Source organism: Arachis hypogaea, chromosome 13, assembly GCF_003086295.3.
Source record: "Arachis hypogaea cultivar Tifrunner chromosome 13, arahy.Tifrunner.gnm2.J5K5, whole genome shotgun sequence".
NCBI classification, from domain to species: Eukaryota; Viridiplantae; Streptophyta; class Magnoliopsida; order Fabales; family Fabaceae; genus Arachis; species Arachis hypogaea.
Window position 1 is genome coordinate 33,452,602 of NC_092048.1, and position 26,778 is coordinate 33,479,379.

General features: G+C 34.2%; 2 protein-coding genes and 2 long non-coding RNA genes across 14 annotated transcripts; 3 read left to right on the forward strand and 1 right to left on the reverse strand.

Moving 5' to 3' along the window:
• Window positions 1-4,983: 4,983 nt before the first annotated feature.
• On the forward strand, window positions 4,984-9,310 carry LOC140177919 (uncharacterized). 2 transcript variants are annotated; one of them, XR_011869561.1, is made up of 7 exons: window positions 4,984-5,364; window positions 5,494-5,820; window positions 6,968-7,297; window positions 7,386-7,457; window positions 8,370-8,441; window positions 8,652-8,816; window positions 8,952-9,310. It is a non-coding gene; the product is annotated as an uncharacterized lncRNA (long non-coding RNA). The 2 variants fall into 2 exon arrangements; XR_011869562.1 differs by having other exon boundaries at window positions 5,114-5,364; window positions 5,577-5,820.
• Window positions 9,311-11,628: 2,318 nt separating this feature from the next.
• On the forward strand, window positions 11,629-12,879 carry LOC112735874 (uncharacterized). Of its 3 annotated transcripts, XR_003168591.3 has the most exons (4): window positions 11,629-11,744; window positions 11,820-12,025; window positions 12,184-12,327; window positions 12,463-12,755. It is a non-coding gene; the product is annotated as an uncharacterized lncRNA (long non-coding RNA). The 3 variants fall into 3 exon arrangements; XR_011870375.1 differs by having other exon boundaries at window positions 11,637-12,025; window positions 12,133-12,327; window positions 12,463-12,879; XR_011870374.1 differs by having other exon boundaries at window positions 11,637-12,025; window positions 12,463-12,805.
• A 7,948-nt stretch (window positions 12,880-20,827) lies between these two features.
• On the reverse strand, window positions 20,828-26,190 carry LOC112737998 (uncharacterized). Of its 8 annotated transcripts, none has more exons than XR_011869568.1 (5): window positions 25,287-26,190; window positions 24,546-24,577; window positions 23,916-24,159; window positions 22,725-23,540; window positions 20,828-22,524 (listed from the first exon to the last, which is right to left on the reverse strand). XR_011869568.1 is itself a non-coding variant. In XM_025788204.3 (3 exons), exons 1-3 carry the CDS (start codon window positions 26,094-26,096, stop codon window positions 24,147-24,149), a joined length of 855 nt encoding a protein of 284 aa, XP_025643989.1. In that variant the 5' UTR covers window positions 26,097-26,190; the 3' UTR covers window positions 20,828-24,146. The 8 variants fall into 8 exon arrangements, 2 of the variants coding, with proteins under 2 accessions (XP_025643989.1, XP_025643991.1); XR_011869566.1 differs by having other exon boundaries at window positions 23,916-24,413; XR_011869565.1 differs by having other exon boundaries at window positions 22,725-23,543; window positions 23,916-24,413.
• LOC112737997 (uncharacterized) lies at window positions 21,011-24,406 on the forward strand. Its single transcript, XM_025788202.3, has 2 exons — window positions 21,011-23,564; window positions 23,872-24,406. Exons 1-2 carry the CDS (start codon window positions 21,011-21,013, stop codon window positions 24,180-24,182), a joined length of 2,865 nt encoding a protein of 954 aa, XP_025643987.1. The 3' UTR covers window positions 24,183-24,406.
• Window positions 26,191-26,778: the final 588 nt, after the last annotated feature.

Consider the following 26,778-nt stretch of genomic DNA (forward strand, 5'->3'; position numbering starts at 1 on the left):
GTGTTTTAAACATGGTTTTAAAACCTCTAAACCTCTATTTTCATTTCTTTGGTCCTAGATTTTGTTAGTAAGGCTAGTAAGAAAATGAAGCTAGGAATAGGTGGTAACTTGGGGATGAAGTAAGGTTGGAAAAGTGATGTTTTAGGTATGAGAAAATAGGTGGCATATATATATATATATATATATCATTTAAATTATGAATTTGACTAAAGAAAAGAATGAATGTTGCATCTGAGTACTCTTTCTCAAAAGGGCGACCCCAGGAGATGGTGGAAGATGAGGATCCCCTTCCTTGTTCCTCTTGGTATTATAAAATCGCCCCAACGAAATGGTGGGAGGTTAGGATCCCCTCCTTTATTCCTCCTGGGCATATGAGAACGTATCACCTAGGTAGACACAAGGGTTGTGGTTTTGCCCCACTTGCTCCAGGTTGGTTAGTATAGAGGCTCTCCGGGTAAACGCAAGGGTTGTGGTTTCACCCCACTTGCTCCGGGTTATGATAAACTATGTATAAAGATGCAAACATACGATGTATAAAGTGACTTTACAGCCATAATGAATGATTATGAGATGTTAATAAATGAATGTGGAATGATCATCTGAGATACGAGTTTCCATGGGTAAAGTACCGTGGCTTGCCACTACGTGTTTCAGGTTGAGACTCGATACTCTGTTGACCCTATATCGTAAAGGTGATCGGGCACGTATAAATTCCTAGGAATGGTAACCCCATTGAGTAAAATTATATATATGAATGTATGAATTATGAATGAAAAGAGAAAAAGCTATGCACAGACTCATGGGGATGCCCGATGAGGGACAGTCCAGGGTTTAGCAGCCGGACTTGTCGGGTTGGCTCGATAACCGACAGATGAGCCTCATCAGCCATAGAACAGGCATGCATCATGTGCATATTACTTGAATTGTTTGATTGTGCATTAACTGGGAATGCCTAATTGCTTATAACATGCTAGTTGTTATACTTGTTATTTGTACTATTTGTATTCTACCTGTGTCAGCCTTTATTTGCTTGTTTGTCTTTGTAATTTCATCAGAGATGGAGGAACGGAGGAAAGGCAGAGAGATTTAGGATTCTAGTTCAGTTTTAGTTAGTTTTAAGGAATTAGTTTAATTTAGAAAGCCTTAGAGAACCACCCATTTACGGCTTTTGTTTTTAGTTCCTTAAGCTTTATATCCGGGTGACAGCGTTCTAGAATTGCCTCTGGCATTCCCAGAACCTTATAGCTTATATGCGTGGCACCTTTACCATGCTAAGAACCTCCGGTTCTCATTTCATACTGTGTTGTTATTTTTCAGATACAGGTCGAGAGGCACCTCGGTAGGCGTCTAGAGCTTCTGCAACGAAGTGGTTTAATTTTGGGATTTTACTTTTGGTCTTTTGCTATATGTACATAGACTCTCCTCATATATATATACTTGTTTATTTTGTTCCTCTTAGAGGATTATGGAGAACTAGGATTTTATCTATGTATTTTGGATTTGGGATATGTATATATGTATGTAAATATTCTCCGGCCATCCTTAGCTTTGCAGGCTGAGTTAGGAGTTTGTTATTTTGTATTCTTGACCCTCTATTCCTACTTTTTGTTTATTTATGCCTTTGAACCTTAGTTTCTTCACACGCAAGTAATCACGTTTTTTGAGCGTTCCGCTTTTTATTTTGTGATTTTATTTTATTCGTTTTTCAAGGCTCCTCGTATACTGTATCCTTTTCAATATATATATATTCATCCTTCCTTCACTCACCAATCAAACAAATCTTCTTCTTCTCACATTCTTTTATATCATGGAGTAATAATAAGAAAAGAACAATGAAAAAGGAAAATGGGAGTGAGAGTAGACCACAAGTTACGGTAACTACTCTCGTTGACCAAATATGTTTTTTTACAAAACAATAGAAGATAGTACTATTTATTATAGAATATGACGTTATTTCTCCCACCAAACCACCAAAATCTAATTTTACATGTGAGAGCATACTGAAAATCAGAAAAGAGTACTATTTGTTATAGCAAATGATGTCATTTCACCCACCAAACCACCAAAATCTGATTTTTTTATGTGAGAGTCTACTAAAAATCAGGAAAGGAAATCACTTTCCCCAGCTAAACATAATGAATTCATTTTTTTTTGAAAAAAAAAATTTAAAGTGGAAGAAAAATTCACCTCAGTGAAGAATTCATGATGTTGCTAGTTATGTATAGATATATTAAAGAAGTAATTTTAAACAAATGCATTCCGAAACATATGAATGAGCAAAATTCTGCATAAATGAAATTCAAACATATAAACTACCATTGATGAAACAATAAAATAGATCTTGCAATGAAACTACGGATTGATACATGTATAATTAAAAAAAAAATAATCCAAAATATATCAGTGACTTATGCTAAGGTTAAGTAAATCACACCTTATGTCATCTATTAACTTGTATAACAAATATTCTCTTAGAATTCTTGAAAGATAAGATAACATTATATTAGATAACAAATATTTCAATTGAAGGAATTGGTTTAAAGAACCAAACCCTAAACTTGCACTGATTCTGTAAGAATGATAAACAAAGTCTCCCTTTCTATCATTGTGGTTCGGAAGTGATATCATTTTCAAAGGTCAACAGACTATGAAATTAAAAAGAAGAAAGAGAATTAAATCTTCTAATAGATCAATTAACAAACCAAAGAACATGAATATTACCTAAGCATTCAGAAGAAGTTTAAGAATTTAAACTGTTTGATGAAGTTGAAAATGGTGGATATCAATAAGGAAGATTTTGAAATCTCCGGGGGAGCTTGAATGGAAACCACAACCAAATAATTAGCAAATGCTATTATCAAGCAGCAATGGTAGTGGTGCTGAGCTTCAGAATTCGATGACGAAGAGTAAAAAAGAAATCGGGTTAAGTTCCAGAAATTGAAACAATTAACATACCTTAGAAATGAGACCATGCAAAGTGAGAAAGAGAAAAGAGGCCGACAGTGACAGACCCAAAAAATTTTAAGAGTGGGGGCAAAAATATATATACTAAAATAAATTTTGTTAAACATTATTAAGTATATGGAAATATAAAAATTTAAAAGAGTTAGTGAACACCTTCATTCTTAAAATACTATTTATTATATGTAATTTATAAAAAAATATTTTTTATTTCTAAAACTTAAACTTAAAATATTTTAATTAAATTATAGATAACTTATTATTCTAACTAATTTTTTTTGTACACATTCAATAATAAAAGACTGAATCAATTGGTACATTAACACCTAATGATACACTAGTATTTATAATTTGAAATTAGAATCATATATAAATACTAGACAAATTAAATCTGTATATGAAAAATATATTTATATAAAATAATAGAAACATAATTTATAATTTTTTCTTTATTTCTTTTTAAAATAATTAAATTTGTTATATTTTTTTTAATTTAATTTTGGTATAATGTTAGATGAAAGATTTTATGCATCTCCTTAATTATGTATTGTAATTAAAATATTTTTTATTATTATTTTTAAAAATAAAAAATATGTTCTCAATTAGTAAATTAATCAATTTATTTTAAAAATTTATACGCAACATAAGTACATATAATAGAACAAAAGATAAAAATAAGTAATAAGGATGAATAAATTAAAAATAAAATAAAATATATAAAGTCATGAAGAAAATAAAAAAAACTTAACTTATAATAATTTCTCTCTCTTTATTTTCAAAATAACTTAATATTTTTTAATTTAATTTTTGTACATTATTAGTTTAAAGATTTTTATACATCTAGTTAATTATGTATCATTACATAAAAGAAAATAATAATCTTTCACATTCATTACGTGAATAATTATAAAAAAAATAATGTAATTAAATGACTACGTATAAAATATTTATATTGTCAATACATCAAAATTAAATTATATATTCTTAAAAAATTACTTTACTATTAATTATAATTTTCAACTATTGATTACTTTGATTATCTCCCACAATCCCACTCAATTAAAAAATCCATTTGTTATAATATTTATGGTATTAAAAACGTTTTTAACTAAAAATCTTACGAGTTAAAATAAAAATATTATATAATTTTGAAAAATTAAAATAAAAATACCATATAATTTAAAATAAAAATATAATTAATAAATTTTTTATTTCAATTAATTTTTGAAAGAAAAACACTAATAATTTTACTTATATTTAAAAAACTAAACTTCAATTTAGTAATTAATTAATTGCTTAATTTCAAAAGATACATTTTTACTATTTATTATTTTTTTATTGAGTTAATTTAGTTATTTATTTATAATTTTGATACTAAAATAAATTTAACAAGATAAATATTTTTGCATATTAAGTTTAATAATACAATTTTTTTAACATGAAACTAAAAGAATATTATAATTTATTATGGGACAAAAACAATATAACAATGGAAGCAAATATTTACATTCATATATAATCATTTGCTTTACAAAATTTTAGTGGGGCAAATGTCCCCTTAAGTTTCAATGTGGATCCGTCCTGGAGGCCAACATAGTGGGGAGAACAAATGGTGGAAGGATAAGAGATGGTGAGAAGTTACCGATACCAAAATCAAGTCTTTAAAAATGACATGACGACATGATTGAGTGAGAAATTTAGGGTTAGACAACTTTTATTTTTCTCTATGACCACTACAAGAAAAAAGGTCTATGGCTACGCTTTTTTTTTTGCTACGCTTTAAAAGCGTAGCCAAAAGTGATCTATGGCCACGCTTTTATGAGGGTGGCGATAAAATAAAGATTTGGCCACGTTTTTTTTGCTACGCTTTAAAAGCGTGGCGAAAAGTGTCAATGGCCACGCTTTTATGAGAGTGGCAATTGATACAAGATTTGGCCACGCTTTTATTTGCCACGCTTAAAAAGCGTAGCCGTAGAGAGAAACCGGCACGCTTTTAAGGCGTAGCAACAGAGTTTTGTTATTGCGGCGTTCGAAAAACGTAGCCATTTCTTAGAAGCCTTTTGGCACGCTTTAAAAGCGTAGCCAAAAGGTTCCCTCGGAAAAAAAAAAAAAAAAGATAGGGATAAATTAAAAAACCCCTTCTTCGTTTAAAGACTCAGTTCACTTAGAGAAAAAGGTTCATTGTGCTCTGCCCTAACCCATTCTTGTTCGTGCTCTGCCCTAAATCCTCCATCAAAAGCCCCAACGCGACGAGACACTCACTGCCCTAACTCCTCCTCCTTCATTGTGCCTCGCCCTCACTCACCGTGGATGCTCCCCTTTGCCGCTGTTCCATTACTTCGCTGCAAAACCCTAACCCCCTAACCCCTCCCGCGCCACTCCCTTCCTGCTTCTTGCTTCTTTGTAAGTCCTCTTCTTTTATTTCTTTTCCTATTTCACCTTACCCCCTCTCACTCCCTCCCACCTTTCTGTTCATTTATTTTTTACTTTTAATTATCTTTTACTTTTAATTACCTGATTTGTTGAAATCAGGATGTATTGAAGGCAATCTCGTTGAAGCAGAACTGGGATTTGAACGATTTGCGGGTTCTTAATTCGGAATTTGTTGGGAACAGGTTCAGGTTCGGAACGTTTCAGAACTTCGAGTTCAGAATTGGGTTTGGGAAAAAGAGCAATTTTTCTGTGAAATTCCCTTAGCCACAGGCGCCGCAGAAGCAGAACGCGGTCACCGCCGAGGCGCCGCACAAGGCACAGAAGCAGAAGCACTTCGTCGCCCTCTCCTCCTCCTCCTAAATCGCGCAGTCCCAGTGTTGTTGCGAACCATCAGAAGCTCAAAAAAGACGAAGAAGAAAAGAGAAGGTAACTGATTTTTGTTATTTATCCCTTCATTTATTTATCTATTTTGTAGTTTGTGTTCGTGATTTTTTTCCTGAATTGGTTGATAATTTAGTGTGTAATATTGGTGAGAAAATGTGAAACGAAGAGAATTCTATTGGTTGAGACTAGCAATTTCTGATTCGTGCTTGCTAGTTTTAACTTTAATTTATGAAGAATGCACCGCACTGGAAATTGGGTATGTTGAAAATGCGTGATAATTTTTGCAGTTATTCGATGTATTTTAGCAGTTATTCGATGCTTGCTAGGTTTTTGGGGACCCCAAATATAATTTCGAGAGGGTAAGCCTTTGTATTTCTACAGTTAACATGAATATGAAGATATAAATCTGATAGCAGTTTGGAGATTATGTATGTGTGCGGATTAGGATAAGCATATTTTTGTCTGACAAATCGATTATCATCAAAAGCTTATTGACTGTGAGAGATTTTTTTAAAATGGTTTTAGAAAGTTAAATGTAGCATGCTTGCAATCTAGGTAGATCTTTTGGAATGAATTTCCTTCTTCTTTGAGGGTAAGTGATGCCAATTTGAAAATGCAACAGGTTAATTTCCTTTCAGAATTCTGATTTTGCTGTACTCTATGTGCAATTTGGTCTTCAATTTATGAGTAAAGGAAATTGGTTATGTGGCTATGAAAATTAAATATATATATATCTCACATTAGTTAATGTTTACAAGGTTAGTAGCTATAGGTTCTAATGATTTCACTGTCACTTTCTTTGCTTCACACAGTTGTTGGATTAGATCACATGACATGACATGTTGGTAAATGGTAATTTATGTGTGTTTATTTTAAAAATGAGTTTGCCAATATTAAACAAGTAATCTGAATTCAAGTTTCAACACAGAATTTAACACGCAATGTAACTTGTTTTGTTGTTTTGTTCTAAGGCCTTAATCAAAGAATATTTGAATTGTGCAGTGGATCTGAAAGGTTTGGGTCAAATTCATTCTTTCAAGTCCTTTTTTTCTTGTTTAATTCAATTTAGCGATTGGTTGGGTTAACCTGAAAGCCCAACTAGTTTGAGTTCCTGTGTGAGTACTATCATAATTAAGTTAAGCTAGATTAGCGTAGTTTTGAATTCTTTTATATGTTGTGTGTGACAAAGGGGACTATGGAGACGAAGTAACTGGAGACACTAAAAGATTTCCACAGGGAAAGAGTGAAGAGTCTTGTTGACGCAGGTGCTGACTTGATTGCCTTTGAGACTATCCCTAATAAATTGGAGGCACAGGTTTATGCTGAGCTTCTTGTGGAAGAAGACATACGCATCCCTGCATGGTTCTCTTTTAGCTGCAAAGACGAGACCCATGTGGTTAATGGTGATCCCATTCAGGACTGTGCTTCTATTGCTAACTCATGCTCACAAGTCATTGTAGTTGGAGTCAACTGTACAGCTCCTAAATTTATTGATGGTTTGATTTCATCTATTAAAAAGGTGACACTTCAATTTAATTAATTGAACTCCTCTTTTATGTGTTTTACTTGTGTATAAGTATTAAATGTCAAAAGAAATTTAATGGCAGGGTACAAGTAAGCCTATAATTCTGTATCCCAACAGTGGAGAGAGTTATATTGCTGAGACCAACCAATGGGAGGTGAGTGAATTCCATGATACTATATATAATTATTTCTAGTTTAAGTCCTTTTTATTGTCTTTATATAATGTGGATCCCACTTAATTGAATTTACGTCCACTTGATGATATATGATTGTATAGAATGAATCACAAAGTAACATTTAAAAAAAAATTAGAACTAATAGAAGCTGAAAGTAGACTTGCTTGAACAAAGCAATCATGGAAATGAAGGCGAAGAAGGGAAGCTCCCATGCGAGCTTCTTTGCTCACAGCAGAGTTCATTGTTGACTTAATTGTTGAAAGTGTATTCGGACATTTTGTGGCATAAAAATTAGATGACAATTGAGCTGGCTCTAATCCTATAAGACACATGAATATTAAGAAATCAACTTTGCTAATTGGAAATGCCATGCTGGCAATGAGGGAAAGGTTGGAGAACTACACTTTGCCGGTTATTAGATATGATTTTGCAATTTCTTGGATTATGATATTATTACAGGGACAATAGTAAGGGCTTTATACTTTATATGAAATTGCATCCCATAATTCATTGGGCTGTAATTTATTTTTTAGTTTAAATCAGTCTGAGTAGTTTGGGATGAATTTTTGTTGAATATGATGCTAGAGCATAGATTATAAAAGATGATATATCTAACTTAAGAGTGTATAACGTGGTTGCTAGATGTTGAAACTAAAATCCAGTTTCCTCTAATTAATACTTTGTTGATCTTAGCATGGAATTTGCCTCTTGTAATTGACAGGGAATGAAACTGCTTCTAACTAGTCGGAAGAGTTCCCTTGGTCGAATTCTAGTTAAGACCTGCAAAAAGAATAAGCCAAATATTAATTAGATACTAATTGTTCGTGTAAATATCAAAAGAGATACAATTATCATAAGTCATTACCAGTTTTCAATTCTCATGTTCATCAGGTCATAGCTACCGGACTGACTACTTTTAGTGAACCAGAGTCTGATCCAGTCTGGCATTATTTCAATATACAGGTTTGGAAATTTTTTTCGTACCCATTATTTGAAATAGTCATTTATTTTCATATTTTGCTGCTAGAGTTGTTGTAACTTTGCATATATATTGTGTAGCTCTATAGCTCCCCTATCCAATGTCCCTTTTACTTTTAATATTCTCTCTTCAATTGCAGATCTTATCTTGTTGGTGGTTACATTAACCAAGATTACTTTTTTCTTATGATTTAGCTTTATGTTAGGGATGCATCTAAGAACTGGAAGTTGGTTCAGTCGGAAGGGAATAGTCGATTCTCTCTGAGAGCCATCAGAAAATCTGATCTTGCTGGACTATACTTCAACCGAGAAATAGAAGGGTATTGTAGATTTCGATGATCATCTTGACGATATAAGCAAGTAAGTGCTTTTGCCAGGCAGCACGTTATATTTTGGTATTATAATTGATTACACACAATCTATAATGATGAGAGCAGAATGCAATTAAACCAAAATTATTTATCAACATTCAAATTGGTTTCTTTTGTTCTGCAGGAAAGACTGGGCCAGCTGTAGCAGCATGATGGCAAAGTAGAACTAAAGAAGCATGATTTCTTGCACTATTCTTATCTGTAAATGTTCTTCATTATTGATTACTAATGAGCTTGTACTGATGTTTGTGCCTCGGCCATTGAAATTTTATGTTAATATGTACTTTATAAACGTGCTTTTAATTTCTTAGTCAATGCCCCAATGGTCCTTATGTTGATTTCTGGCAAAATCATGGTGCTGTTGTACTTCCATTGTATAGTTGCATTATTAGTTATTGATATCATTGCCTTAATGTGTACAGATATTTCCTTCTCCTTTTTCTAAATTATATTCAAGTTTAAGTGCTAATTTTATTGGGGAAATTCGTTAGTTACATTGATCATTGTTAATTGAGCTCCAAGTTTTCTATGCTAAACAGGATTTTTTTTTCAAATTTGACAAGGCTATTGGCACGCTTTAAAAGCGTGGCCATATATCTCTATTGGCACGTTTTAAAAGCGTAGCCATATGTCTCTCTATTGGCACGCTTTAAAAGCGTAGCCATATCTTGTTATTGGCACACTTTAAAAGCGTAGCCATATCTGGCACATATGGCTACGCTTTTAAAGCGTGGCGATCTTTAAAAGCGTGGCAAAAAAAAAAGCGTGGCGATAGATCACCAAAAGCGTAGCGATAGAGCAACCGGCACCCTTGCAGTTGTGACCCTTTCAAAAGCGTGCCGATAGTTCAAAAAGCGTGGCGAAAAGCTATCGCTACGCTTTTTTGGACTTTTCGCTACGCTTTAAAAGCGTAGCAAAAAGCTTGTTTTCTTGTAGTGGACCCTAAACCCTAATCTAATTCCTCAGCTGTGATGAACCCATATGGGGTGATTCATATGGGAGGGAAAGCATTTATCTTTTTGAAAAAAAAAAAAGTTAAATTGGGTGAAAATTTCACGTCGGTGATGATTCTTCTTATATTCTAGTCTGTATAGATATGACTAAAATAAGAATAAATGACTATTTGTACCCATAAAAGATGATAATGTTCACATATATATATCCATGATAGATTGAAACTGATCTTGTACCCACGAAAATTGCCCTCCATGAAACAAAAATACCCTGTTTTAGTTATGCACTTGCTTCGTTATTATCTGAAACTACATGGCATCCCCAACCCTCCAAAACCCTACTTGCGAGGATGAAGCGAAGGTGCGAAAGGACGGAAGAGCGGCCATAGCGGCAGAAGAGGAGGAAGCTGCTGCCATGGAATAGGGATAGACGGTTGAAATTAGAAATAGAATTAAAGAGCGATAGAATTTTAGAGGGTTGGGAGTGCCACATAGGTTCGGATAATAACAAAACAAGTGCATAACTAAAACAGGATATTTTTATTACACGAATGGCAATTTTTGTGGGTATAAGATCAATTTCGATTTATCATAAATACATAGTTCAGCGTTATCATCTTTTATGGATACAAATAATTATTTATTCACTAAAATAATAACATAAAAGTTTGAAAACAAGAAAGATATGAATAAAAGAATAATATTAGCATGTTTTCTTGTAATTTATGCACTCCAAACAAATAAAGCCTTTCTTGTTTCGGGATAACCTCAACGTCTCCACAAATATTAGACAGGTTTTCTACATTATTAAATATTAATCTGCAGCTTTAATATATTTCTCCTTAAATAAATTTAGTATTAGTAATTTAACGTGAACAATAAATAACATGTAATTATGTTGTAGACACAAATATACTTGCTTGAATTCTATAAACATCATGTCTTGAATTCGATCTCAAAAACGGTATGTATATATTGCATATTTTATAATAAATTTTTTTGACTATCAGTCACCTAAAAGTAAACCCAAAAGGGACAAGAGATTAGGTGTTGACTCTCTATCCTCATATTAAAACCTCAAAATAAAATATATTTACACTATGGATAAAGTAATAAAAATGTCTCTAAAATATTTAGACAATGACAAATATCAAAACCACAAAATAAAAATTTAAATGTGTAATAAACAATAAAAGAAAATATTATTTAAGAGTTAAAAATAATTTTAGGTGCAGATGTTGAGAATCAAAGTCAAATCTTTTTTTTATTTTATTGTTTGGATTAATAGTCAAATTAGTCTCTGAAATATAAGGTATTTTTTGAATTCGTCCTCAAAAATTTTTTCAATTAAATTGGTCTTTCAAAAATTACGAATTAATCATATCTGTCCTTCAGTTACTCTACTCACAATTTTCGAACGATTGATGCTGTGAAATGTTAACTAATAACATACATAACACAACATGTTCAATTAGATGTTAACTAAATAAGTTTACGAAAATCTATCAATTTAATCACTATATTATATTAGAAATATGATTTTTGTAATTGAAAAAAATGACTAAATTAATAAATTTTCACAAACATATTTGGTCAATATCCAATTAGACATATCAGATATTATATAATATATATGTTATTAATTAATATTTTACAACATCAATCTTTAAAAAAAAGTTATTGATGAAATAACCGGAGAATAAATATAATTAATTCATAATTATTGAAATTTGATTAAAAAATTTTTTAGAATAAATTTAAAAAATATCTTATCAAAACTAATTTAACTATTAACCCAAATAATAATATAAAGAAAAAATTTGACTTTGATTCTCAACATCTGCACCTAAAAAACATACTACACCTACCAACATTTAAACACCCAAAGAGAAGGAGAATAGTTCGTCAGCTGCCCCAAGAGGATACAAGCATTGGAATGCAGACTCGAGAAACGTTGAAACCGGGTGAGTGCACTAGAACCTACCACCATGAATCATCCATTGCTATCGCAGTAATTCTTCTTCTTTGGTTTGAATTAGACATGCAATTTTCCCAATAGAGACGCACAAACATGAGGTTTACTGCGTGCTAGAGAACCAAACATAATGCTAGAGAATTCATGATTGCCGATGCTTGATAGACTGACACATCAAGGATGTAACATTTGAGGGAGAGTGCTTAATAGTAATACTACACCAACTCCAGAAGCTAACAAGTATCAATGACTATCCCAATCTAATGCGAGGTAGCTTTGATACCTATTGCTAGTCCAAATGAGTTATTATCGTCTTTGTTCTCTATGATTAAAGATACAAAGTATGTCTTCCTTTATGCTTTTCGCAATATGTGTAGGAGGTGATCTAGGTCATCTTATATTCTGTTGATCTTGCTGCTTTAATTCAGTTAAGATATGGGCGAGGTGATTTTCTGGTCGAGGAGTCCAAGTGAAGCTGCAACTGGGAATTCTATTTTTGATGGTTCTAATGTCTTAGAGAATGGGATCAATTTCCTAAATTGAGCCACTAGATTTGAGAATTTCTAATATTTGTAAGCAATTTGATTCTATGATGATTTTTTTTTTCAATTTTATAATGTTTGCCATGATAGCTTCTTCCTTTATTGGCAATGTTCTGTCGTAAAGCTAGAGCTTGCTTTGAAATTGATTGCTGCTCCTCCTTGTAGATTTCCATGGTTGTCTCAAATCGCCATTGTTGCTGCTCTAGAGTTGGAAATAAATGAGAAGGTTGCGTCTACATTCATTTTCAGCCATTCTGGTGGTGGAGGTCTCCAAATTACTGGCACTGATTCTACTTTCCTCTTCTCTTTTGCCACATAGTTGTTGGTTTCTTGAGATTTGTAGATGTCTTATTCTAACAAGTTAGCATGAATTGGCGTAATTCTAGAATTAGAATTTGTGTGCCTAAGAATTTTTTCATTTCTATCCTTTCAAATTGTCCAAGTTGTGATTCCTGTCCTACTCTATTCGTGCTTTACCTTCTCTCCAGTTCAAGTTATGATTTTCTTAGAGTTTCTTGCAATCAAGATGTGATTAATGATACATTTTGTTTTGTTGGAGTATAATAAGTTTGAGAGCCAAACAACATGACCCTGTTCCAATCGTAAAGTAAGAGTGCATGCTCTACAGTTTCTTTCTCCTACAAACACACAGGACATTTGCTACACTCATTAATTTTCTTTTTTGCCAGATTTACCTTGACTGGAAGATTGTTGTGTGTTGCTTTCAGTTTGATGTTATGAGGCACTCTCATGTCCCATATTTCTTTCTCTATATCTTCTAAATTAGAACTAGATGAAGGCATGCTACTTAAGGTTCTTTCCAATTTTTTTTTTTTTTACTATGTGGTATTCCATCTTGATTGAATACTCACTATCCTGCCTATGAGGCCAAATAAGCTTATCTTTTCTTTTGACTTTGCTGATTGGGGTCTAAAGTATCATATCAGTTGTGTGAGTGGGGAAAATTCGTTGAACCTTTGCTCTATTCCACTCTTGAGATTTTGAAATAAGCTCTTCCACTTTCATGTTCGTCGATCCCATTTCCCTCTCCTGTTCTCTAATATGTGTTGCTTTTGAACAATCTTCTTCTTTGTTTAAGGTTGTTTCAAATTCAATACATGCTTTTTTTTTAGTTTTGTGCCTCCCAAAACTCATACATTACTTTGAGGATTTGCACCCAAATAGCCTCTGGATTCCTGATGAGTCTCTAAGCTTTCTTGGGTAATTGAGCAAAATTTTGAAAATGGGATTCCTTGAAACCCATTTACCCTTTTCTTTTGCTAGTGCATATCTTTGTCTAGGCTTTCAGTGAATATCTTTGTCCCTTTTCTGATCCCTCTATTAAAATCTTGCTATCTTGGCATAATTTGTTGCAAAAAATTTTTGAAAATCTTAAAATGCTCAAGGCATAGGAAGGTATTTCTTGAATAACTGCTTTTATGAAGATTTTGTTTTTCTGCTTGGTTTAGTAGGCTCTCTTTTCCACCCTTAATTTCGCTTTTTACTTTTTCTATTATCCAATCTAGAGCCTTAATTCTTGACCTCTCCTATTGTGCTGGAAGCCCAAGGTACTTTCCAAGATTATCCTGAAAGAAATGTCCAGAATTTCTTCTCTGTTAACTATTTTTTGGATGAAAATCTAGTTGCCAAATGTGATCTCAAATTTTTCAACATCTATCATTTGACTCGAGACAATGATGTAAGTGTTTAGGATTGAATAAGCTGGTATAGCTCCTCCTCATTTACTCCTGACAAGATGATGCAATCATCAACAAATAGAAAGTGAGTAATGGTTGGTGTTATGGGACTAATTTAATCCCTGAAATGAGTTTTTTCCTAAGGACTTTATTCATGAGAATAAAAAATACTTAAGAGGCAATACTAAAGAGATAAGAAAAAAGGGGATCTCTCTATCTGAGTTCTCTTTGCGGTTTGACTTTCTTGGATAAGAGGTCATTGATATTAAATTTGTAGCTCACACTCTTGATACACCCCATTGCCAGCTTAATCTATTTCTAGTCAAAACCAAAATCCTTTAGCACCCCTTCTAGATAGTGCTACTCTATGAAATCATAGGCTTTGTTTGTGTTCAATTTGATCCTCAAGTCTTGGGAGCTTTCTCTTCCTTTGCATGTTATTCTTGAAATGCTTCTTGTACAATAATGATGTTATCTTGAATCATCTTATCACTGACAAAGACACTTTGAACCAGAGATACCAACATTCTTAGTTGATAAGCACAAGATAAATATACTCAAGAGAAAAAGCGAATTGAGTATTAATGACAAATTAAAAACTTTGCAAAATATAGATGAAAACTTAAGTTGTGAAATATAAACTTGTGAACAAAAGCAACATACTTATATTTTTCGTAGGTTTATAAGCGAACTTCAATAATTTAAACTACATACTTAATATTTTTTGTACTACTTATATAAAAATAAATGAAAGCTTTAAGGTGAGTGGTTTCGTATTAAAACTTTTTCAAAAGCTTGAACAAGTTTTCAAACACTTATAAGGAGCTAAATTTTCACACCACTTTAGAAATGTAAATAGCAAGAAAAGGAAAGAGTTTAAGGGTTAAGAAGATGAGCAATCATGATATATTCTGGTTTGATGTAACCTCTCACCTTCGTCCAGTTCTTCCCACCACCAAGGTGCGGAGATTTTCACTATATTACCAAACTTATAGGACACTTGATAAACCGGTACAACATAGAGCACCTGATGAATACCTCATAGTATATGGTCATGACTTCAATTAAGCCACTCCACTTAGAGACTTCTTCTTTAAGAACTCAAAGTAATACCGATTTCAATTATTTTTCTTTGAGTGCTTAATGATCTTAGGTATCCTCATTGACTATGGTGTCTAGCAAGACTCACCACTTAGAGAAAATAACCTCTAAGTCCCTCAAAAATCAAGAAGAGTTACAAAATCTTCTTTTACAAAGTGATATTAAATTTTAGAAATAACGAGCTCTCTCAAACGAGTATATGATTATAAATGAAGCTCTATGAGTAAACTCAAGTATATTTCTCAAATTTTGATAAAACCATTTTGAAAACTTATTAATTTTGATTAACATAATAGCATATAGATATGAAAAAGTTGTGGTGCAGTAAAGCACAATCCAAATACCTCTATTTATAGGCCTTGGTGCACTCATATACATTAGTACTGAGTGGGAGTAGCCTAATCATCAAACACACATTTTTGGTAGGATTTTTGTGTCCCAAAGACATATGATTGATCCTCAAAGCATATCATCGATCGTCATAGCTCAAAATACTCAAATTTAGATTCACCACCTCATGTGGACCGATCTTGCAAATTATCGATCCTCTTGTTCATTTTTCAACAAAATTTAAATTTTGAACTATGGTGCCTTGTGCATTATTAGGTTGGGTCCTACTCCTCATAATCTATTATAAATAGGTTAAAAATCATTTTACTTTGATTAAAACATAATTTGAACTTAAGAAATGAATTTAATTTACCTTGATAAGTAAAAACTAATGTCCTACAACTAAACCTTGCTTGCTGGACTTCTCCTTATCATATCATCTTTATTACATGCATAATTGATTCTTTGATGAGTTTGTGCTTGAATTTTATGCTTAAATCTTCATGTAAAAAATCTATTTTTACCCGTTATAAAACTTTATATTTATCAAAATTACTCATCAAACTAGATGTTATATTATAGAATATATGTCATGTATTTACTTTTCCATTTACTATACAATCAATTAATAGATTAGGTTAAATTCATGTACACTACAAGAAAAACGCAGAGTACCGTCGGATTTAGCGTCGAAGAGTAGCGGTAAATTTACCATCAAATTTACTGGCGGTAACGAAGTCGAATTCATAAGGTTTAGTAATTACCGGTGGATTTATGTTTCCGACGATAAATTCGCCGGTAATATTTGCAGGAAAACAAAAATCATTTGGCGCGTCTTTTAGGGTCAGATTTACCGTCGAAAAGATCTGACGGTAAATCCACTTAGTGAAATGCTGTATTTTGGTGACCCGTAATGGTTTACTGTCGGATTTTTCAACGATAAATGGGTCGTAAATTCAAAGCGCGAACCCTCTTCTCCAGTCATTCGAATTTCACTCACTCTCTCTCTCTCACCTATCCGTTTCCTCCCCTCTCCCCAACACCACCATCTGCCGCCGCCGAAACCACCACCATCACTGCCCCCTCTCTGTTGCCATCAACCCACCACCGAGACCCCTCCCTTCTTCTTCTTCTCCCATTCTTCTCTTTCCCTTTAGTCACACCCTAGCCCTCGCGAACAGCCACCCACCATCACTGCCACCACCTCTTTTCCATCTTCTTCGTTGCCGCTGGCAACCACAAAGTTGTTGCGACGTCACCCCCTTTCCTTCTTCTTTCCCTTCCTTCTGTTCTTCCTCTGGTCGAACCACCCTCGTTGTCCCAGAGACCACGAAAGCTCTAGCCCTTGCCGCCGCTGTCTACCAAGTGCCGCCGTGTGTAACACCTTTACTATTAGAATGTTACGCTTCCGGCTGCGCCACTTTGATAGCAAATGGTATTACGATGACTTTATATACTTAATAATAGAATAGGAGCCTTTGACGTAAAACCGTATCGCTGTTTTTTTTAAAAAACCGAAAAAATACTTTATCTTGAAAATCAACAAGCATATCCATATATACAAAACCTAATCTTAGTGTGTGTGTGGTTTTTTTTTATTATTTTAATCCAATATTTATTGAAAGAATTTTATTCTTTTTTAATCATATTTTAAGTTATTTTAAAATTATTCATACACAATAAAATTATATTTTTGGTATAGAATCAAAGTGTTTCTTCCATTCCAACCCGAAGTTCTCCCGAGATCATCTGAAAACAAATTTCCTATCCAAGTAACCCATCAACAAGAGAGTCTATCATCACTAGCTAGTGAAATTAAATGCACAATTGAATAGATTTGATTAAAGCATTCACGTTACACACTTACACGCATACCACTACCGCTATTACACCAATAGCAGGTGATTGCGATGAACAAAGTAATAACTATTAAGTAATATGCATTAGGTTTTTTTGGTCACGGGGGCTCTGTGGAAATAGCCACTGCAGGTCTGTCTCTCGTGAAAAGACTGATTAAGCAATTGGTTGAATATTGCAGGGCCCTTTCTTGCTCAAACATTCATGATTTGATGTCCACTTCTTAATGAGTTTGCGTTCGGTGGATTTCCCTTCTCAAAACAATGATATAAAGGACAATAAGCTCCTGGTGTCCATTACATTTAAAATGTAATAATTCTTTAATAAACTTTTTTTCCACATGCATCCTACAAATTTATAAACTAATTATCAGGATTCTGGATTATTGTTGTTCAAAAATTTTAAGGTGCCCAAAATGATTTTCATAGTAGTGTTTATCGAAGAAAATATATCTGGTGAATTGCTTTTTCAAATATATATAATATGGATTTTTTTTCTTAACTTTGTGATGTCAAGGTACGTCTCTATATAAAATAGAATAATATTGAATATTATGTCAGCTAAATTTGTTTAAGTAATTTATATTTTTATTTAAAAAAAAAAGGTAAATTAGAAAGAGAAACTGTTATGTATAACGTGTTGATATTATATACTGAATACCTAAAGTGTATCTATAATAAAAAAACATAAAATATACAAATTACATTAAATGACAAATTATATTCAATCAAATTATAACGGCTGATTTTTTTTTGTTATGGAGGGGGTGTAGGTGCTTTGCAGGGTTATGAAAGATGGGGGTTCTATACGGTTATGTGGGACAGCTTTTTTATCAGAATTGGTGTGGAGAAATCGGACCTTCCGGAGTTCTTTGTTTTCAAAAATTTATATGCAAATCGGATGGTCCGTTTTGCTTGGAGGAGATGAAACTCACATAATGGAAATCCGACCCTGCGATTTCTCATTGAACAAATCGGATAGTCCGTTTTGTTCGTTGGAGAAGTAGGTAGTAGTCGCATGGTCCGAGTTGTGCAAGATTTTCATTTTTTTTTAATTCACAGTAAATGAATCTCTTATCCGTTTGGTTTTGATTTCTTTGATATTTGGATTTTTTTTAGTTCAAACAGATGAAACAGAAATGGCTGAAGGAGGAAGAAGATGAAGGCTTCGAAGCTTGTTGGGGAAGAAAGGGAAAGTGAAATTCCAGTACGCATGCAATAGAGGGGGTTGGTTGTGTTAAATGGGCACCGTCTCTAGGGAGCACCTGACCAACGACACGTGGGTGGGAGTAGCAACAAATCGGACGGTCCGCTTTGGCAGCAGGAACTCACACAGTCCGAGTTGTATCTTTCCAGTCGCACAGTCCGAGTTCTATTTTCCTTGACACCACCCCAATGTCAAGCACCCCTCCTCCCCCATATAAGCGTCTAGCACCAGCTATGCCTCCATATTAAAATTCAAAAGTGGCCTGGTGATATCAGTTCAAGATTCGATATAATTTGTTCTTTTTATTCAATATTTTTAGTTATTAATTTAATTATTTTAATCTAATAATTTAATAATATAATTTAATATTTTTAAATATTAATAATAATTATTAATAAAAAATAATAAATTCTATTTATCCTTTAATATTTTTTTTATAACAAGAAAAATGATAATAAAAAATACTACACTAACAAATATAAAATCAACTACTTCTATATGGACAATGATATACCAAGTCTCACTAATGAGCTATAACTCAAATAATATAGTTTCTCTATTCTTACCTAAAAATCTCGGCTTCGAGTCTCACTCTTCGAAGTCATGAGATTTCAGGATAGAAACAACATGAGTGATTTATTTGTATTAGATTCTATAAAAACAAAATTATATAATAATTAATTTGAGTATATATAAAATATTTTTGTTGTCACACTCGGTTATAATTGGCTATTAAATTTATCCTGTAAAACATAGTTCGGAAAGGGAAATAAAGCACGATCATTATATATTATGACACATTGGCACTTATATCCAGGATTCCAAGTTACTGGCGAAAACCATGATCACATCTCACCCTTTTACGCCCATGCATCATACACCATAATTAGCTGGCTACCTATAAAATTGCTACTATAAATTGAAGCGTTTGAGACAAGTTTTATGAATGGGATGGATAAGTATCTACAGGCCACTAGATTTACCCAGCTTACTTAATTCAGAAATTTTGTTTTTCCATTCAATTTAAAAAGAGAAAAAAGAGCCATGCATTGGGCCTTTATGTCTTTATGATTCCCGTACAAGAACATGGATAATATGGACGAATTTCCATTCGTGATTAATTATAAATGGTTTGACTTCGACAACTTATAATTAGTCAATAGTCATGGTTTTTTTCGCGTAATCACGGGATTTTACTTTTTTGCTTGGTAGAGAACCCTTTGTAAGGAAATTCTCTACCGAAGGAAAATTAATAGTCGTTCGTGAGTATTTTTGATAGTCATGAGCTTCACTAGTTTGAAGAGATGAATTTATAATTTGGTTCTAAATATCAGACTAAAATGATCGGTTCAACTCGATTAATTAAGAATCTACTACTTGGTTGGTCTGTTTTAAAATAATATAAAAAAATCAGTAAAAACATTAGTGAGTTAATCGAATCGATTTGATTTTTTAAAAGTTAATCGATTTAAAAATAATAAATAAAAAATAAATTTTAAAATTTATATATTAAATTTTTAATTCTATCTGTTCAATAACTTGACTCAGTTTTCATAATCTAGATTTACAATAGGCAAAGTCGAGTTATTGAATCCGTAGCCCAAAACAATGAGAATGAAGTCTTGCTCGCTAGTATTGAAGATGTCTCTTTCTAGTTTTTACTAGTAATTTTAATTAACGAAAACAAAACAGTGCACGGACGAATTTGTCATTTTGATCCATGTCCCACAAGCACAAAATAAAGATAAAAAGTAATTTGAATTAGCTATAACGATACCTTACTGTGATTTTCCCAAATGAAAAAAGTTAGAAAAAGATAATCCCATTTGAAGGCTTTATTCGCTAATGGCAAGCACCATCCAAATAAACAAACATTGCAGGGTCCCCGCTTGCCCCCAAAAGCAATCCAATAATATCGTTGAACCTACTAATCAATCTAGTCTAGTCATTCACCCCTTTCAAAATATACAGTGCCATTTCCTTTCTCTATTCCCCATGCATTTTTTTCCTCAAACAACAAAACAAAAAACATATATTTTTTTAAATATTAATAAAATTTTGGCATAACCTCAATTATTATATTTTATTATGTTTAATTTTAAGAACACCCGCACATTATATATTTAATATTAAAATATATAATATATTCTCTATTTAAATATTAAAAATACAATTCATTTTTTATAAATGGTTTCATTCTCAAAATTTTAAAAAATATCGTAAAATTTAATATTTGAATATTACACTAAAATTTGATTAATATCTAAAAAAAATTAGCCAACAAAAAACAAGTGCATAATATCTTAATAAATAATAAATTTTAAATTTTAAATCCTAAATTTTAAATTTTAATGATATAAAAATAAAATAATGATTAAAAATATTAGTTAATATTTATAAAAAATATTAGATATCTGACATCTCTCATCATACTCATAAACTTATTATACTGACACACCATTTGCTTTACTTAGGATAGTTACAATTGTCTCTTGTTTCTTCCTTATGCTCTCCAAGTTCCAATGGAGATTGTAAAATTCTTGTACTTGAATCTTCTCGCGACTTTCACATTCTCAGTGGTTTTAGCAATGGACCCTTATTCAGAGGCACTCCTGGGCCTGAAATCTGAGCTTGTAGATGATGATAACACACTGCATGATTGGAAAGTACCCTCTCAACAAGGGAACTCAACAACAGAATCCTATGCATGTTCTTGGACAGGTATCAAGTGTAACAACGACTCAACAGTTGTAACCTCCATAGACCTCTCAATGAAGAAACTCGGTGGCGTAATCTCAGGGAAACAATTCACCATCTTCACAAAGCTTGTTGATCTCAACCTCAGCTACAACTTCTTCTCTGGCCAGCTTCCAGTGCAAATTTTCAACCTCAAAACCCTGAAAAGCCTTGATATCAGCAGAAACAACTTCTCTGGTCACTTTCCAAATGGAATTTCCAGCCTCCAAAATCTTCTTGTACTTGATGCCTTTAGCAACAGCTTTTCAGGTCCATTGCCTGCAGAACTTTCGCAGCTACAGAATCTCAAGGTTCTTAATCTAGCTGGGAGTTACTTCAGTGGACCAATTCCATCTGAGTATGGTTCTTTCAGAAGCATTGAGTTTCTTCATCTTGCAGGGAATTCTCTCACAGGGAATATTCCTTCAGAACTTGGAAACCTCAAAACAGTGACCCATATGGAGATTGGTTACAACAATTATGATAGTCTTATACCGCCACAATTGGGTAACATGAGTCAGATTCAGTATCTTGACATAGCAGGTGCAAATCTATCAGGCCCCATACCAAAGCAACTCTCCAACCTCACCAGTTTGCAATCACTATTCCTGTTCCGGAACCAGCTCACAGGATCAATACCAAGTGAGTTGGGCAATATCAAAATTCTCACAAATTTAGATTTATCTGATAACTTCCTTTCAGGGTCTATTCCAGAGAGCTTTTCAGAGTTAAAGAACCTAAGACTGCTGAGTCTCATGTACAATGACATGACTGGCAATGTTCCACAAGGCATAGGTGGACTTCCGTCCTTGGAAACCCTTCTCATTTGGAACAACCGGTTCTCCGGATTACTTCCACAGAGCCTGGGGAGCAACTCTAAACTCAAGTGGGTGGATGCATCCACAAACAATTTGGTTGGCAGCATTCCACCGGACATTTGTGCAAGTGGAGAGCTGTTTAAGTTGATCTTGTTCTCAAACAAATTCACAGGAGGTCTCTCCCCTCTCTCTGATTGTTCTTCCCTTGTTCGCCTTCGCCTCGAAGATAACTCATTCTCCGGAAGGATCCCTCTCAGATTCAGCCATCTTCCTGATGTTTCATACGTTGACCTGTCCCACAACAATTTTGTTGGTGGGATTCCCTCCGATATTTCTCAAGCATATCAACTTCGGTATTTCAATGTATCTTATAATCCACGATTAGGAGGCACCATCCCCGCACGACTATGGTCTTTGCCCATACTTCAAAACTTTTCATCATCTTCTTGCGGTATTTCAGGTGATCTTCCTCAGTTTGAGTCCTGTAAGTCAATTTCAATTATTGATCTAGATAGGAACAACTTATCTGGAACTATACCAAACAGCTTTTCCAAATGTCAGGCTCTTGAAAAACTGAACTTGTCGAACAACAATATGATAGGTCATATACCAGAAGAACTAGCCAGTATCCCTGTTCTTAGTGTTATAGACCTATCAAATAATAAGATCAATGGCCCCATACCTGAAAAGTTTGGTAGTTCTTCAAGTTTACAACTTCTCAATGTGTCCTTCAACAATATCACGGGTTCAATTCCAACAGGGAAGTCATTCAAATTGATGGGTAGCAGTGCATTTGTTGGGAATTCTGAGCTTTGTGGAGCACCACTTCGACCATGTCCTGGTTCAGTTGGAATATTGGGGAGCAAAGGAACATGGAGGCTTACCCGTATTCTGCTACTCTGTTTAGGGTCGTTAGTAATCCTTCTAGGAGTCGCTTTTGGAACACTTTATTTAAGAAGAGGGATCAAAAGTCAATGGAAGATGGTCTCATTTGCTGGACTCCCACAGTTCACAGCAAATGATATTTTGACAAGCTTCAGTGGCACAAAAACAACAGAAGTTCCATCACCATCACCACCTTTGGTTTCAAAGGTGGTTCTCCCTACAGGGATAACAGTCGTAGTTAAGAAGATTGAATGGGAACAGAGGAGCATCAAGGTCATGTCGGAATTCATAATTCGCCTTGGAAATGCGAGGCACAAGAACTTGATCAGATTATTGGGGCTATGCCACAATAATCAGTTAGTCTATCTTCTGTATGATTACGTGCCCAACGGGAATTTGGCTGAAAAAATTGGAAGGAAGTGGGACTGGGCAGCTAAGTTCAGAACTGTGGTTGGAATCGCAAGGGGACTAAGATTCCTTCACCATGACTGTTACCCAGCCATACCCCATGGAGACTTGAAATCAAGCAACGTTGTGTTTGATGAAAATATGGAACCCCGTTTGGCTGAATTTGGGTTCAAACATCTGTTAAGGTTGACCAACGGCTCATCTCCTGCTACAACCAAGTGGGAAACAGGTATAACAAGTAATTCTCTGCATTTGCATGTGCATTAAATAATGAAAACATAATTTTACTGTTTTCACTTTCTTTACTTATCTCTTCAAAAAATCATGAAAACAAAACATTGAAAATAGAAATGAAAATGAAACAAAAAAAATAAAACCACAAACCAAACAGGATCTAAGTTTGTTACTCTACCTTGTCCAGATTATGTAGAGAACTAGCCAACTATTGAAACACTCACATACCTATCTGTCAATTACCTAACTCCTTTTTCTTTCTCTGTTTAATTATACTGATTTGTGTTTATTTTTGGATGCAGAATATAATGAAGCCGTGAAAGAGGAACTCAGAATGGATGTCTACCAATTCGGAGAGATGATTCTGGAAATTTTAACTGGAGGAAGGTTGACTAATGCAGCAGCTACCATACAAAACAAACCATGGCATGTTCTTCTCAGAGAAATTTACGACGAGAACGAAGTCAGTTCCGCCAATACAATGCAGGAGATCAAACTGGTTCTCGAGGTTGCTATGCTTTGCACTAGCAGCAGGTCATATGATCAACCGTCGATGGAAGATGCTCTGAAGCTTTTGTCAGGGATCAAACCTATAGAAGATGGCAGAGCTTAAAAAAAAGATAGTACAATTTTAATCGGTATCATTAATATTGAAAGCCATTAGAGATATATAAATTCTCACTAAAAAGTTTGCACGTGTGTAATTAAATGAGTCTGTAGTTTGTATTTGTATAATATATACTTCCCATTATTTGAGTGTGACATCCCATTCTGTCTGTGTTGCAAAATCAACTTCATAAAATATTTGGAATATGGTATTCATTTGGCTCCATAATACTCCCTGCTGTCACACTCTCTTTTCGTGTCAGTAAATATTCTTTGTTCTGACTATTACATCAGATATACTTATTTCAAACAAGACAATATTGTGCATTTGAAAGAAGCAATTCAACGTGGAATTTCAGGAACAATTTACCTCAACATTGTTAGCATTAGCTTGCCATTTGTCTTCATATAAGCATTCAGAATTTCACCCAGTTTAAGAACATGTATAAAAAATCAGCATTCAGAATTTCACCCAGTTTAAGAACATGTATAAAAAATCAGCTCTATTTCTGCCAAGAATCATATTCATTGTTGAAGAGTTTCAACTTTTCAGAGAGTATTTGCCTAACATCAATGTCGCAAGCGTTTGAAGTTTAAACCGTTATCGAATTCGCGGCTTCCAGGAATAAATAACACCTTTTTACCATCTAAGCCAATACTGAAGTTAGTGTGAAGCCAACAATGAATCATTGTGAAAACCAGTCTTAGTTCAATGAAATTGCATTTATAAGAATTAAGAGGCTTAACAAAATATTAATATACGGAATCCCTAGCTGAGCATCTAAAAAGAAGAAGAATAAGGAGCAAGTCAAAAAGCTCAACATAATTTTTCAGAAAAAGGAAAAAAAAAATCATCCTCCCAGCCCGTATCTTATTGGTACAACTATGATAAAGTAACATATATACTGAAACTTTTTGAAGAAAGATTTGTATTTCTCTATCAAGTAAATACAAATAAAATAAAAGAACAGTCTGGTTTGATAAATTATACAGAATTGATATGAGCATTCTAGATTACATTTCTACCCAGAAAATTCTAAATCCTAAGCCTTTGCAACGAAGCATTAAGAACATCAATAATTCCATCAAAACTACCAAACTTGGAACTCACCACGTCAACCTTAACTCCAAGCCTCTCGGCCCCAGCCGCCGTGACAGGCCCGTGGGCCGCAACAACCAAACCTGGGCACCTCCTCCTCACCTCCTCAAAGTTCAGCCCAAACTCCCTCAGGCTCTTCAACAGGCCCTCGACCTCAGCACTGCTCGTAAAAACCACCGCATCGATTCCTTCATCCTCACTCCCCTTCACAATCCCCTCCGCGCACCGCGGCCCAGCCCACCGCGTCTCGTAGGCCTCCACCCGAGCTGGGGCCCATCCAAAATCCCGTAGCTCCTGCAGGAAGGCCGGCACCACCGGTGGCTCCTCCAGGCCCACGACCAGTGGGACTGGGCAGAGCACTCTCCGGCCGCCGCCGGGCCCCAACGCCGCCGCAAGACTGCTCGGCGTCGCGGTCGGTGGAACAAGAACCCTAATTCTCTCAGAATTGGAACAGATTCTGGAGAGGAATTCGGCGTCGATGAGCTCGGTGTCCTTTCCGAGGGCGGCGACGATGAAGGGGTGGCCAGAATGAGAGAGCGGGGGGATGCGGAGGGCGGCGGCAGCGGTGTGGAAGGCTTGGATTGCGGTTCGGGAGGTGAAGGCGATGGCGGAGAAGGGTTGGAGAGAGTGAGAGGAGAGGTAAGGGGCGAAAGAGGAGGGTGTGGGTTGGATGGTGAGTGTTGGGCACCAAAGTGGGGAGTAGGCGTTGACGGTGAGAAGGTGGGATAACCTTTCGGCGTAGTTGGGGGGAGTGGTGAATGCCACGATGGGGTTTTCTGAGGTGCCTGTGGATGTACACGTGAATGCTGTGGTGATGGACATGGTCGTCAACTTCTTATTTCTTCGCTGTAGTTTTGGGCTTTTGGCGGTTCATTTCCATATGAAAGGCACCAATTATCTGTTTTGATACGGATTTTAATAGGCAGCTCAACTTTTTTATGGTGGGATGTTCATGTTCCTAACAGAAATTACATTAATTAAAGATTAAAAATAAAGAGTTTATGCATGTATAAATAGGGACTTGATATGAGATAATATTTTTTTTTATATACTACTAATATTTTTTTTCTTTTTTTTATGTTGCTATATATATATATATATATATATGTGTGTGTGTCATCTCTGTTATATTGAAATAATTATATTGATGAATATTAATATTAGAGTCTTTTATTTATATTTTTTATTTTATATTTATTATCTCTCTTATTTATTTATTTTACAATACGTTATCAGCACGAGATTCTGATCAAAAGTTAGAAAAATTCAGTTAACAAATTTTCATTGTATTAAAGTTCTCTCATCTTAAATTTAATACTCTTGATATATTTAAAAATAACTACTTATCATGGATACTAGATGCCAAAATTTATCTTGATTCAATGGATCTTAGAGATACCATTAAGCCAGAAAATAATGTATTCCAGAAGGATAAATTCAAAGCCATATCTTCCTTTGTCGTCATCTTGACAAATGATTGAAAAATGAATATCTCATACTAAAA

Excerpts from the sequence above, each read along its gene's own strand:
- LOC112737997 (XM_025788202.3), top strand. The coding sequence starts at position 21,011 with ATGGAGATTGTAAAATTCTTGTACTTGAATCTTCTCGCGACTTTCACA. Across the intron at positions 23,565-23,871 it reads TACAACCAAGTGGGAAACAG|AATATAATGAAGCCGTGAAA; the intron begins GTATAACAAGTA and ends TTTTGGATGCAG.
- LOC112737998 (XM_025788204.3), bottom strand. The coding sequence starts at position 26,096 with ATGTCCATCACCACAGCATTCACGTGTACATCCACAGGCACCTCAGAA. Across the intron at positions 24,578-25,286 it reads TTGGAGTTAAGGTTGACGTG|ACAAATGGCAAGCTAATGCT; the intron begins GTGAGTTCCAAG and ends GCTTATATGAAG.